Here is a 14,676-nt window from a genome sequence, read left to right on the forward strand (position 1 = left end):
TAGATGCTCAGCCCTATCTCCAGCACTTAGGAAGAGGCCCCGCCCCTTCTCTGGCCCCGCCCCTGTGTCCTAATAGGTGCCATCACCACCCCAATGGATCGCTGCAGTGCCCACCAGGGGGCGGTAGCACCCACTTTGGGAATCACTGGTCTAGATGGGAGAGAGCACGGGCCCATTGAAACCAAGACCTGCCAAGCAACATTATGGGACTGGAGTGAACCTACGGATTGTGCAAAAGATTATATCAGCTGGCGATGCCTTATATGCCCCTGGCAAGGCAGTGGTGAGAAGAGGTTAAGTTACATTTATTGCATCCTGCCAACTACGCATTTGGCTACAGGTTGTGAGGGGCAGGGCTTCCGGTCGGAGGCTTCGGCTTGGCATCATGGGTTTAGTAGTACGTCTCCTTCTCCACCCAGCCTGGCAAAAGAAGGCAGAGTGGAGACTCCAGTTAGGGTTGGCAGCGGAGGAAAAACAAGGGAGAAGCGGGGGTCTGGGACACAATCAAAGCAGGAAGACACAATCAAAGCCATCCGGACAGATGGCCACCCATCCTCAGCTCCAAAGGGGACAAGGGTGGGCTAGGGCTGGAGGGGGATGCTCACCACCAGGATAGCGCCGGAGGAGGAGTTTCCTCACTTCGTCGTAGATGAAGATCAACAGGCTGTAGGGCAATGCGCAGAACCACCAAGTGACCCTGGAGAGGAAGAAAAAGACGTGGTGAAGAGAGAGGAGAGAATGGGCAGAGACATCTCTTCCAACGTTTCATAAGGGTTGCTTTTGGGTAGATGCACCATCCATGGTTCCGGAGAACCAGCAGTATTTTTCACTTTGGCATCAAAAGAGGAGTGGGGCTTAATGATGAACAGGCATGGCTCCGTTTGATGTTGACTTGGAAGGGGGTCCCCAAAGTCATAACTGGACAGATATATTGGTATGCAAGGAGGCAGGGATGGTACCCCCACCTTCCTCCAGCCACTCACTTCAATGGGTACATGCGCAGCGCCACACCCATCCCTGGGCAGTAGGACAGGAAGGCGGCCAAGGCTGTTTCTTCCAGGAGGCCAAAGATCAGGATTTTGTTCCTGCAAAGAGCAAAGGGGAAGAAAAGAGAGGGTCAGTAGGTAGAAACTCAGAGGGGAAAAGATGGCAAGGGAGCAAAATTGACCCTCTGGTTGGTCTTGTCACCTATGCCCTGGCAGAATATATAAAGCAAAGTGAAGTACCTGCTTTGATTGAAGTCAAAAATCAGAAACTCCTCAAAGCAAAGCAGACAAAAAAACCAGTACAAGAAAACCGCACTACAAACTAGAGCTGACAGCTGGCACAACAAAACACTGCATGGAAAGTTCCTTGACAAAATTGAAGGAAAAGCTGATAAGGAGAAGTCCTGGCTCTGGCTCACGAATGGGACCCTGAAGAAGGAGACAGAAGGCCTGATCCTTGCAGCCCAGGAGCAAGACATCAGAACAAAGGCCATTCAGGCCAAGATCGAAAAATCAGCTGATGACCCAAAATGCAGACTGTGCAAGGAAACCGACGAAACCATGGATCCTATCTGTAAGAAAATCGCACAGACAGACTACAAACAGAGGCACAACTATGTGGCCCAAATGATCCATTGGAACTTATGCCTCAAGTCCCACCTTCCAGCAGCAAAGAACTGGTGGGATCACAAACCTGCAAAAGTATTGGAAAATGAGCATGCAAAGATACTGTGGGACTTCCGAATCCAGACTGACAAAGTTCTGGAACACAACACACCAGACATCACAGTTGTGGAAAAGAAAAAGGTTTGGATCATTGATGACGCCATCCCAGGTGACAGTCGCATTGACGAAAAACAACAGGAAAAACTCAGCCGCTCTCAGGACCTCAAGATTGAACTTCAAAGACTCTGGCAGAAACCAGTGCAGGTGGTCCCAGTGGTGATCGGCACATTGGGGACATGCCAAAAGATCTCAGCCGGCATTTGGAAACCATAGACATTGACAAAATTACGATCTGCCAACTGCAAAAGGCCACCCGACTGGGATCTGCAGCATCATCCGAAAATACATCACACAGTCCTAGACACTTGGGAAGTGTTCGACTTGTGATTTTGTGAAATGAAATCCAGCATGTCTATCTTGTTTGCTGTGTCATACAATAATAATAATAATAATAATAATAATAATAATAATAATAATAATAATAATACAACATCACACAGTCCTAGACACTTGGGAAGGGTCCGACGTGGGATCCAATACAACAGCCAGCAGAGTGTCTGCTGTGAACTCATCTTGTTGTATTTCTAATAATAATAATAATAATAATAATAATAATAATAACAATAATAATAATAGGAAGTGTCTGATGTGTGATCCAATACAACAGCCAGCAGAGTGTCTGCTGTGAACTCATCTTGTTGTGTTTCTAATAATAATAATAATAGGTAGATATTATTATTATTTGTATTATTACACTCTAGAGGTTATCTAGGCTACTGCTTTTTAAACTATGGGCCCCGATCCCAATTTGGATCCTTTCACTGAACGTAGGAGTTGGAAGAATATGTGCAGCTTGCCACCTTGCGGCTGTTTCAGACTTATGCACGAATCTGCCAGCAAATGCCACATGCAGGAAACGTTTCAGCTGCCGCTTGAGGCGGCCAACCCTGAAAAAGGTTGAAGCTGCTCGAATTATCGAAAGATTTAAATACAGTAGAGTTCCGGTTAACCGACTTCTGTTTAACCGACACTCCGTATTATCCGACGTCCCAGGCCCCTTGGGAGGCGCTCATGTACGTTGCTAGGTAGCTTGCTATCTACCTAGCAACGCGCACAGGCACTTCCCAAGAGGCAGGGCGGCGAGCAGAGAAGCGCCCGTGCGCGTTGCTAGGTAGATAGCAAGCTACCTAGCAACACGCAGGGGCGCTTCGCTAAGCCGAGTTCTCGCTGCTCTGCCCCTTGGGAGGCACCTGTGCGCGTTGCTAGGTAGATAGAAAGCTACCTAGCAACGCGCACAGGCGCTTTGCTAAGCCGAGTTCTCGCTGCTCTGCCCCTTGGGAGGCGCCTGTGCGCGTTGCTAGGTAGATAGAAAGCTACCTAGCAACGCGCACAGGCGCTTCGCTAAGCCGAGTTCTCGCTGCTCTGCCCCTTGGGAGGCGCCTGTGCGTGTTGCTAGGTAGATAGAAAGCTACCTAGCAACGCGCACAGGCGCTTTGCTAAGCCGAGTTCTCGCTGCTCTGCCCCTTGGGAGGTGCCTGTGCGCGTTGCTAGGTAGATAGCAAGCTACCTAGCAATGCGCACAGGCGCTTCGCTAAGCCAAGTGCTCGCTGCTCTGCCCCTTGGGAGGCGCCTGTGCGCGTTGCTAGGTAGATAGAAAGCTACCTAGCAACGCGCACAGGCGCTTCGCTAAGCCGAGTTCTCGCTGCTCTGCCCCTTGGGAGGTGCCTGTGCGCGTTGCTGGGTAGATAGAAAGCTACCTAGCAACGCGCATGGGTGCTTCCCAAGGGGCAGAGCGGTGAGCACTCGGCTTAGAAAGCACCCCTGAGCGTTGTTAGGTAGCTTGTTATCTACCTAGCAACGTGCATGGGGCACTTCCTTCAACCGGCTTGCTGGATAATAGGGCTTCCCTATTATCCGTCAGATCCAGTTATTCGACATTCGGCCCGCCCGTTTATGTCGAATAACCGGAACTCTACTGTAATGTAAAAACAAAGAAGCTTTGATGGAGACAAGGCACTTACTTCATGCCCTGCTGGAAGACCGAGTTCCTCCTGGTCTTGCAGATGATAAGGTCGGCCCACTGGACCACCACAATGCTGGCAAAGAAGGCCGTGTGGCAGGTGAACTCCACCACTTTCCGCTGTTCGTAGGTCTGCAAGGAGGAGGAAAGACAAAGACTTCATGGTTCCAGCCAATGGATCTTCTTGTATCTGAAGTGTAGGCTCCGTGAGACTGCCTTGAAAAGGACTCACCCACTCTTGGCCATAGCTGTCCTCCAGGTCATTTTTGGAGCGGTCGTCCCAGTCCAAACGGATCCCCAGCAAAGTGGTGGGCAGGAAACCGTTCTCAGCCAGGATCACAAAGTACGTGAAAAAGCCTCCGAGGGCCTGGATCATACCTGGGCAAAGGAGGGCAGAGAGTCAGGCCTCCACTCTAGAGGGACCTAAGCAATAATAATAATAATAATAATAATAATAATAATAATAATACTTTATTTTTCTATCCCGCCACCATCTCCCCAAAGGGACTCGGGGAGGCTCATAATAATAATAATAATAATAATAATAATAATAATAATAATAATAATAATAATTTATTTTTCTATCCCACCACCATCTCCCCAAAGGGACTTGGGGTGGCTCACAATAATAATAATAATAATAATAATAATAATAATAATAATAATAATAATAATAATAATAATAATTTATTTTTCTATCCCGCCACCATCTCCCCAAAGGGACTCGGGGTGGCTCACAATAATAATAATTATTTATTTATTTATTTATTTATTTATTTTTCTATCCCACCACTATCTCCCCGAAGGGACTCGGGGAGGCTCATAATAATAATAATAATAATAATAATTTATTTTTCTATCCCACCACCATCTCCCCAAAGGGACTCGGGGTGGCTCACAATAATAATAATAATAATAATAATAATAATAATAATAATAATAATAATAATAATAATAATAATTTATTTTTCTATCCCGCCACCATCTCCCCAAAGGGACTCGGGGAGGCTCACAATAATAATAATAATATTTATTTATTTATTTATTTATTTATTTATTTTTCTATCCCGCCACTATCTCCCCGAAGGGACTCGGGGAGGCTAATAATAATAATAATAATAATAATAATAATAATAATAATAATTTATTTTTCTATCCCACCACCATCTCCCCAAAGGGACTCGGGGTGGCTAATAATAATAATAATAATAATAATAATAATAATAATAATAATGATGCTTTATGTTTCTATCCCGCCACCATCTCCCTGAAGGGACTTGGGGAGGCTCATAATAATAATAATAATAATAATAATAATAATAATAATAATAATAATAATAATAATTTATTTTTCTATCCCACTCGGGGTGGCTAACATGCGGCAATGCCCAAAACAAAACAAAGCAATATCAAAACAAAAACAGTTATAACATGAATAAAATAAAATAAACAATTTAAACATTATAAAAATACAATAAAACACATAAAATCAGAACAATTGAGTAATAATACAGCATCAGCCACTGGAGATAAAAGGGGTCAGGCATATAAAACACAATATCCAAAGCTTTAATAAAGTTGTCAGAGAGTCAACTGGGATAATATGGGATAAGGTAAGGTAGGAAGGGATTAAAGTGCTAAGAAGTAATGTCTCGGTGAAAGGGTCTATCATGTTGGTGAATTAATCAAACGCACACTGAAATAGCCAATGATATTCTCGCAGGGACAATTTTTCCGCAGACAGAGGTGGGGAAAAGTTGGAAGGGCTAAAGTGCCACAAATTTTTGATTTTACTTTTGTGCTTTTCCGTTTTTCAGCAAGGGTCCTAACCGAAGGAAAGCTTGCATCTCCGTGGCAAGTCCACGGTGGGCCAAGAGTCACAAAAGGGTCTGACGGATGCTATGGTAATGGACACCATGAATGAGATTCCATTTTTCGGTACTGTATATGATGCTAAGATACTGCAAATTAAAAATAAAAATAAAGATTCAATATTGCAACCCCTTTTGCGACCTTTGGCCCACCTTGTATATGCCTTGGAAGTAGAAGGCTCTGGGTTCAAATCTCATTCTTAATCAAAATTATATTTGGCCTAACTTTAAAGCAAGGTGGCCTGGTGCCGCAGCTCAAAATAACCTTTCAACCTCTGAGGATGCCTGCCGTAGATGTGGGCGAAACGTCAGGACATTACATAGTCAGCAATTGAGAGACAATATTAAAACAGATACAACTATATAATTAAAATAGACAATAAATAACACTTACAAACCAGCCATAATCATAACCAACAGACCTCATTACCTCTGAGGATGCCAGCCATAGATGTGGGCGAAACGTCAGGAGAGAATGCTTCTGGAACATGGCCATGCAGCCCAGAAAATTCACAGCAACCCAACCTTTCTACTCACCAATCTGTCCGTAGGCCGTACTGATAAGACGTTCATTGACCAGCTTGTCGGTTTTCGGGTTGCGCGGCTGCCTCTTCATGATGTCACTCTCAGCTGCTTCATAAGCCAAGGAGATGGCTGGCACCTAGAGACACAATCCAAGGTCCTATGAATGGCATGGCATGGCTTCCCGGTCTACTTCGGACCCGAACACCCAACGAAGGAGACTTCTCCCATGTTTTCACCTTAACGTCCCTCCATGCGCTATGTTCCTAATGGCCGCACACTCACCATGTCTGTGCCCAAGTCGATGCACAAGATGGTGACGGTGCCCAAGGGCAGAGGGATGTTGGCGATGATGAACAGGAGGAAAGGGGTGATCTCTGGAATGTTGCTGGTGAGAGTGTAGGCAATGGACTTCTTGAGGTTGTCGAAGATCAGGCGCCCTGCCAGGCAGAATGAAGGAGACATGAGGAGAGGGTTTGGGGTTTACAGTTTGTGTGATCCAGGTTCTAAACTGTCCCAGAGGCACAAAACAGTCAATTTCGGTATGGCCTACTGTAAGGTGCTAAGAACGTCTAAGGCAGGGGTCCCCAAACTAAGGCCCGGGGGCCGGATGCGGCCCTCCAAGGTCATTTACCTGGCCCCTGCCCTCAGGTTTATAATATAATATTTTTATATCAGTTTTAATTTTTAATCTAGTTTTTAAATGTAGTGTTCATGCGGCCCGCTCTTGTTATATTGCTGTTTCGATCTGTTTATTTTATGTAATGTATTATTTAATGGTATTATGTTATGGTTATATTGTATTGTCTTGGGCATGGCCCCATGTAAGCCGCCCCGAGTCCCCATTGGGGAGATGGTGGCGGGGTATAAATAAAGTTTTATTTATTATTATTATTATTAATAATATAATATATTGTATATACATATAATATTGCTAATAATTTTATGTTATACAATATAATACTAATAGTAATACCATATAATAATATTAATTATATGTTATATATTAGATATTATATAATAGTATAGTGGTATAGTTCAATATAGTAATATATAATGCTAATATTGTGTTATGCTAATAATATAATATATTGTATGTACATATAGCTGCTCTGAGTCCCCTTCAAGATGAGAAGGGTGGGATATAAATGTAGTAAATAAAGGTAGTAAATAAATAAATAATTTTAGACTTAGGCTCGGCCAAAGTTTGACATGACTTGAAGGCACACAACAACAACAACAATCCTAATTAACTTGACTATCTCATTGGCCAGAAGCAGGCCCACACTTTCCATTGAAATCCTATGTTTATATTGGTTAAAATTGTTTTCATTTTTAAATATTGTATTTGTATTGTTCTTTCGTTGTTGTTGTTGTTGCACTACAAATAAGACATGTGCAGTATGCATAGGAATTTGTTTGTATTTTTTTTTTCAAATGATAATTCGGCCCCTCCACAGTCTGAAGGATTGTGGACCGGCCCTCTGCTTAAAAAGTTTGAGGACCCCTGGTCTAAGGTTCTTTCAGGCAGGGGGGAATCTTTTTATCCCACTGCTGCCACCAATTTGTAAAGGACTATGAATGACTAACACCAATTTGGAAAGATGCAACCACCAAAGACTCAGGCAGGAGACCTTTTACTTTTTTTCCCTTTCTTCTTCACTTTAAAGGGTAGCGTAACTTGGTTTAGAATATATGCGACAGAGGCTTAGATGTTGGAAGAACAATAAACAAGTTTATTCAGGCACAGAGCTTAGTGGTTACAATTTTGTTTCTCACTTAGAGGTATTCTTATTAACAGTTACAATACTAGAATGAGATGAATCAACTCTCTAAAGTATCATTTCTTTTACTTAAAGTAGTTAAAACTTCTTCCTCTGCCACTTTTAGACCGTTACTTCAATGGATCTCTGTGAGTCCAGCTGGGATTGGTTCCCAAAGTCTGAAACTTGGACTATCCAGTGACTTCAAACCACAGTCACCCCTGTGATATACTATCACAGATTCTCTGTTCCTTACCAGGACACAGACTACATTAAATAAGTCACCAAACTTATTTAAAACCAACTCAAAATGAACAATTGAGTCTCCTTGATCCCATCAACCTGGAATCAATCTTCCCTGTGCCTCATCAGAGCACAGACTGACATTTGAACTTCCCTGGTTCTAACCACCTCAGAACCAGTCTTTCCCTGTAATTCCTCCGATTACAGACTGAACTCTTTTTAAAACATTCCCTCCTTTTTCATCCAGCTAGCTCCGCCCCTTTCTTGCTAGCTTCAGAATGCTGAGCTGGCTACCATCCCCCACCAACTGGTAACTCTAATATTTACCCTTTTAAAACATATACACACAATTAAACATAACATCTGTAAACCAAAATTTATACTTCATTACACCTACCTTGCAGGGCTGTTGTGGCAGCATTGGAGAAAAGGAGGGACACAAATGCATCTTGCTCTGTGTTTTCAAGTAAACGAGCGGTGACTCCCTCTTAGGGTTCTCTTGACGAGATTTATTCTCAACTGCCTTCCCTTAAGACTCAGAGAGTCTGGCTCGCTTGGGACTGCCTTCTGGGTTTCCATAAATGTTGGTCTCCCTCGCACAACATTAAAACGCGCTCTGCTCTTATGGGCCATCACGCCAAATTTGACTTCAGGCAACCCTATAGTGGTTTTGGTAACCAGTTTGTCTCTATTTTGAGATTGAGACTTGTGCAAGTCCTCATGGCAAGGTACAGATTCGAACCCTGGTCTTTAGAGTCCAACGCTCAAATCAGTGCATTTTGCTGCCTGATAAAGACCATAAATCAATGGATCTGATCAACGGGCCTTGCCTGGAGTGTGTGTATGTGACTATGTGGTACGCACCTTCCTCCACTCCGGTCACAATGGAGGCAAAGTTGTCATCCAGGAGGATCATATCCGCAGCCTGTTTGGAGACATCGGAGCCAGAGATGCCCATGGCAATGCCAATGTCGGCCTTTTTGAGGGCAGGCGAGTCGTTTACACCATCTCCGGTCACAGCCACAATGGCCCCCTAAGCAGCAGGAAAAGATAATCAACGTGTTGTTAATACCAGCAGAAGAAAGTCCCATAGACACAATCTCTTTGACTTTGTATCTTAAAACAATGGGAGTGGCGGTGCTGTTTTATGAAGTCCACTAGGTCCCGACCTACTAAACATTATCGATGATCCAGATGGAAAAAATGTTGTTTCCCCCTTACCTGCCGTTGGCAACCTTCCACAATGATGAGCTTCTGCTGCGGGGAAGTGCGTGCAAAGACAATCTCGGTGTGGTTCTTGAGGATCTCGTCCAGGATTTCAGCATTCATGTCCTTGAGGTCGGAGCCATGGACCACACAAGCCTTGGCTTCCCTGAGGGGTAGGAGAAGTCGCATGGAGGCAGAGTAGATATAGATGGGAAGGTGGGATGTGCGGATGGAAGGCATATCATCTGGACATCAAGGACTTACTTATCTGGGATTGGACTAGTTGACGGAGGTCAAAGGATCTATCTACTTGGAGCTGACATTGACAGAGGTCAAGGGACTGGCCTATCTGGGTTGATCTGGCAAAGGACCCACCTACCTGCTTAACAGAGGTCAAAGGACTCCCCTTCCTGGATTGACCTCGTTGAGAGATATCAAAGGATTTTCCTACCTGGAACCAACCTCATTGAAGGAAGTCAAAGAATCTATCTACCTGGAACCAACCTCATTGAAGGAAGTCAAAGAATCTATCTACCTGGAACCAACCTCATTGAAGGAAGTCAAAGAATCTATCTACCTGGAACCAACCTCATTGATGGAAGTCAACGAACCTATCTACCTGGAACCAACCTCATTGAAGGAAGTCAACGAACCTATCTACCTGGAACCAACCTCACTGAAGGAAGTCAAAGAATCTATCTACCTGGAACCAACCTCACTGAAGGAAGTCAACGAACCTATCTACCTGGAACCAACCTCATTGAAGGAAGTCAAAGAATCTATCTACCTGGAACCAACCTCATTGAAGGAAGTCAAAGAATCTATCTACCTGGAACCAACCTCATTGAAGGAAGTCAAAGAATCTATCTACCTGGAACCAACCTCATTGAAGGAAGTCAAAGAATCTATCTACCTGGAACCAACCTCATTGATGGAAGTCAACGAACCTATCTACCTGGAACCAACCTCATTGAAGGAAGTCAACGAACCTATCTACCTGGAACCAACCTCACTGAAGGAAGTCAAAGAATCTATCTACCTGGAACCAACCTCATTGATGGAAGTCAACGAACCTATCTACCTGGAACCAACCTCATTGAAGGAAGTCAACGAACCTATCTACCTGGAACCAACCTCACTGAAGGAAGTCAAAGAATCTATCTACCTGGAACCAACCTCATTGAAGGAAGTCAAAGAATCTATCTACCTGGAACCAACCTCATTGAAGGAAGTCAACGAACCTATCTACCTGGAACCAACCTCACTGAAGGAAGTCAAAGAACCTATCTACCTGGAACCAACCTCACTGAAGGAAGTCAAAGAACCTATCTACCTGGAACCAACCTCACTGAAGGAAGTCAACGAACCTATCTACCTGGAACCAACCTCACTGAAGGAAGTCAAAGAACCTATCTACCTGGAACCAACCTCATTGACGGAAGTCAACGAACCTATCTACCTGGAACCAACCTCACTGAAGGAAGTCAACGAACCTATCTACCTGGAACCAACCTCACTGAAGGAAGTCAAAGAACCTATCTACCTGGAACCAACCTCATTGACGGAAGTCAACGAACCTATCTACCTGGAACCAACCTCACTGAAGGAAGTCAAAGAACCTATCTACCTGGAACCAACCTCACTGAAGGAAGTCAACGAACCTATCTACCTGGAACCAACCTCACTGAAGGAAGTCAAAGAACCTATCTACCTGGAACCAACCTCACTGAAGGAAGTCAACGAACCTATCTACCTGGAACCAACCTCACTGAAGGAAGTCAAAGAACCTATCTACCTGGAACCAACCTCATTGACGGAAGTCAACGAACCTATCTACCTGGAACCAACCTCACTGAAGGAAGTCAAAGAACCTATCTACCTGGAACCAACCTCACTGAAGGAAGTCAACGAACCTATCTACCTGGAACCAACCTCACTGAAGGAAGTCAAAAAACCTATCTACCTGGAACCAACCTCATTGACGGAAGTCAACGAACCTATCTACCTGGAACCAACCTCATTGACGGAAGTCAACGAACCTATCTACCTGGAACCAACCTCATTGAAGGAAGTCAAAGAACCTATCTACCTGGAACCAACTTCATTGTTGGAAGTCAAAGGAGCAGCCTATCCAAGATGGATCTGGTTGAGGGATATCAACCACCTACCTGAGTTGACCTGGTTGACCAATGGACCCACCTACCTGGGGTTGACTTGGTTGACAGGGATGTTGAGCCGGTCCGCAATGTCCTCCACAGTCTCGTTTCCTTCGGAAATGATGCCAACCCCCTTTGCAATGGCCTTGGCTGTGATCGGGTGGTCACCGGTCACCATGATGACCTGTCGAAAAAGGAAAGGGAGGGAAAGGCTTAAAGAAAAGTGAGGCAAGGGGAGACTTGGTAACTTGACAGTTGGCTCCTTTTGTCTGGCCTAGAAGGCCTTTTGGGGCTGTCTGGAGATGGGATGGAGCCCTAGGAGGTCCATGTATTGACTTAGTGAGCAAGGAGGAACACTCTTCTCGTGTCACTTTATGTTGTGACTCAGCTGGAACCTCAGATTGACTCTGATGAGGATGATGGGATTCAGGTTCACAATCAGGTTCAAAATGTCCCTGTTGTAGAAGATGAGGAACAGAGAGTGCCAGTACATTTTCCCGCAGCAAGGAATGATGTTGATGATACTGAAACTAGCCAGGTGCAAACTGACTTGGAAAAGGAGGACAGTTCTCAGTCTGATAATGAGGCTCAGCAAACTAATGAGCAGGCTGATCTTGATGACACAGGTTCTTAGATCGAGCTGACCGTTTGGAATTCAGGGTTCGGAGGAGTGTGAGAATTGCAAACAAGAGGGAGGTCAGAGGCCAGAGAAATGCTTTCATGCTTTGCAAAGGGTATCAAAGCAATGTGTTTGGAGACAAACCTTTGTCAAAGCTACTTTTCGTTCAACCAAGAAGCAAGCTCTCATTTTCCTGGATTATCTTGCAGCTCTTGTATTCATGTTCTTGGGACTTTGTCTTGCTCTAATGGAACTCTGTTTATTGCTGGTGATTCCTTGAATTATGCTCCAAGGCTGTATTTTGTAACAATCTTTTGGAACTTTACTTTTGTTTTTAAAGAACTTTTTATCTTCTATTTTCTAATAAAGTAAAAAGACTTCAGCCTGTGTGCAGTTTGGTGTATATAGCAAGGTGAAGCTATTCTTTCGTGCATATGTTTTTATTTTATTTTAAGTGATACAACACATATTCTCTTGCTGTGTTTTTGAATGAGCCACAGTGTTTGGTATTTAATGCCAAACAGTTACTCACATCCCCAGGGCTTGATGTCTCTCTGCGTCAGGCTTTGGCCCAGAAGCCTCAAGGTCTTGAACAATCATGAATTGGCAACCTTACCTTGATCCCGGCGCTGCGGCATTTCCCCACGGCGTCTGGCACTGCGGCCCGCGGCGGGTCAATCATGGACATGAGCCCCACAAAGCAGAGGTTGTTGATGGGGAAGTTGACCTCGTCCACGTCAAACTTAAAGCCCCGTGGAAACTGGTCTTCGGGGAGGTAATAGTGGCAGAAGCCTACGGATTGGAGAGATGGGAAGAGAGAATGCACAGAAAAAAGGAAACTCTTTCCCTCTCTCATTACTTTTCTCCTTTCTCCTTCCCTCCCCTTCCTCCATCTATTTCCTAGACTCCTATTGACACAGCCTAGAATCACGCTGGCTTTTTTTAGTTAACACATCCCATTGTTGACTCAGTGGGCACTACCGCCCCCTGGTGGGCGCTGCAGCGATCCGGGGGGGGGCGGTGATGGCACCTATTAGGACACGGGGCGGGGTCAGAGGAGGGGCAGGGCCTCTTCCCAAGTGCCAGAGACAGGGCTGAGCCCCTGAGGCACCTGTTAGGACACACAGGGGGCGGAGCTAGAGGAGTGGGCGTGGCTTCTTCCCAAGAGCCTGAGACAGGGCTGAGCTTCTATATCTCTTCTGAGAGGCCTTTTAGGACTAAAGGATGGGGCTAGGGGTGGGGGCGGGGCCTCTTCCCAAGAGCGCAAGACAGGGCTGAGCCTCTATACTTCTCCTGAGAGGCCTTTTAGGACTAAAGGGTGGGGCTAGGGGTGGGGGCGGGGCCTCTTCCCAAGAGCCCGAGACAGGGCTGAGCCTCTATAGCTCTCCTGAGAGGCCTTTTAGGACTAAAGGGCGGGGCTAGGGGTGGGGGCGGGGCCTCTTCCCAAGAGCGCAAGACAGGGCTGAGCCTCTATACTTCTCCTGAGAGGCCTTTTAGGACTAAAGGGTGGGGCTAGGGGTGGGGGCGTGGCCTCTTCCCAAGAGCCCGAGACAGGGCTGAGCATCTATACCTCTCCTGAGAGGCCTTTTAGGACTAAAGGGTGGGGCTAGGGGTGGGGCCTCTTCCCAAGAGCCTCTGCATACCTCCCCTGAGGCACTTGTTAGAACACGGGGGCGGGGTATCGAGGTTCAGCCCCATCAGGCACTTGGGAAGAGGCCCCACCCCCTCCTCTAGCCCCGCCCCCTGTGTCCTGGCAGGCGCTGCAGGACAGGGATAGAAGCTCAGCCCTACCTCAGAGCTCGTAACTCCGCCCATCTCAGTCCTGGCCACCCATTTGTGGCCCCGCCCACCTCCCCCTCCTCCTCCCAGCCCTGCATCTTGACTGAGGAGAGGCCACGCCCACCCCTCTAAGCCACGCCCCCCTTTCCAGGGGGCGCTGAGTAATATTTTTCTGGAAAGGGGGTGGCAGGCCAAATAAGTTTGGGAACCACTCGTCTACTAAGTCTCCTAGATTCCTCCTTCTTCTCCACTCATTCCTTCCTTTCCTGACCCTTCATTCCTCCCGTTCTCTCCCTCCCTCCCTTCCATTCCCAAGGCCTCACCCAGCACTCTTTCTCCCAGTCCTCCCAGTTCAAGGTATGCATTCTGGAAGGCATCCCGCATCTCCTCGTCGAGGGGGGCCTCTTGTCCTTGGAGCAGGATGGTGGAGCAGCGGTCCAGGATCCGTTCTGGTGCTCCTTTCATGACCAGGACGTGGCCGTTGGGTCTGTCTTCTGGCTCGTGGATGGAGAGCTGCAGGAAGAAAAGTGGCAGCACCTCAGCCGTGGAAAAGCCTCAATTGTAGAAGCTTGAGTTTGCCTACAGCCTTCCCTGTTCACTCAGAGCTGTCCTTGGTTCTAAACCATTTTTCTGGACAAATACAGATTACTAGAAAGATCAGTTCTGTAGGTTGGCTCCTAAGCCTTAAAGACATGGTTGTGCACGCAAGCATTTGATGAATGAGACCATTGATTTCACATGGTTTGGACTAAAATTTACTGTATATACTCGAGTATAAGCCTAGT

At 45.8% G+C, this 14,676-nt stretch overlaps 1 protein-coding gene across 1 annotated transcript in view; it reads right to left on the bottom strand.

Moving 5' to 3' along the window:
• Positions 1 to 284: 284 nt before the first annotated feature.
• Positions 285 to 14,676, bottom strand: part of LOC100554397 (sodium/potassium-transporting ATPase subunit alpha-2) — a 47,460-nt gene continuing 33,068 nt past the window's right edge. Inside the window, exons 12-23 of the mRNA XM_062964741.1 lie at positions 14,215 to 14,404; positions 12,729 to 12,904; positions 11,541 to 11,677; positions 9,353 to 9,503; positions 8,996 to 9,164; positions 6,411 to 6,565; positions 6,141 to 6,264; positions 3,965 to 4,110; positions 3,734 to 3,864; positions 984 to 1,085; positions 606 to 697; positions 285 to 420 (exon numbers count right to left, since the gene is read on the bottom strand). Coding sequence (XP_062820811.1) covers positions 392 to 420; positions 606 to 697; positions 984 to 1,085; positions 3,734 to 3,864; positions 3,965 to 4,110; positions 6,141 to 6,264; positions 6,411 to 6,565; positions 8,996 to 9,164; positions 9,353 to 9,503; positions 11,541 to 11,677; positions 12,729 to 12,904; positions 14,215 to 14,404 — 1,602 coding nt within the window. The 3' untranslated portion in view covers positions 285 to 391. The remainder of the gene's footprint in view (positions 421 to 605; positions 698 to 983; positions 1,086 to 3,733; positions 3,865 to 3,964; positions 4,111 to 6,140; positions 6,265 to 6,410; positions 6,566 to 8,995; positions 9,165 to 9,352; positions 9,504 to 11,540; positions 11,678 to 12,728; positions 12,905 to 14,214; positions 14,405 to 14,676) is intronic.

The sequence above is a fragment of the Anolis carolinensis genome, unplaced genomic scaffold (genome assembly GCF_035594765.1).
Source record: "Anolis carolinensis isolate JA03-04 unplaced genomic scaffold, rAnoCar3.1.pri scaffold_14, whole genome shotgun sequence".
Taxonomy (NCBI): domain Eukaryota; kingdom Metazoa; phylum Chordata; class Lepidosauria; order Squamata; family Dactyloidae; genus Anolis; species Anolis carolinensis.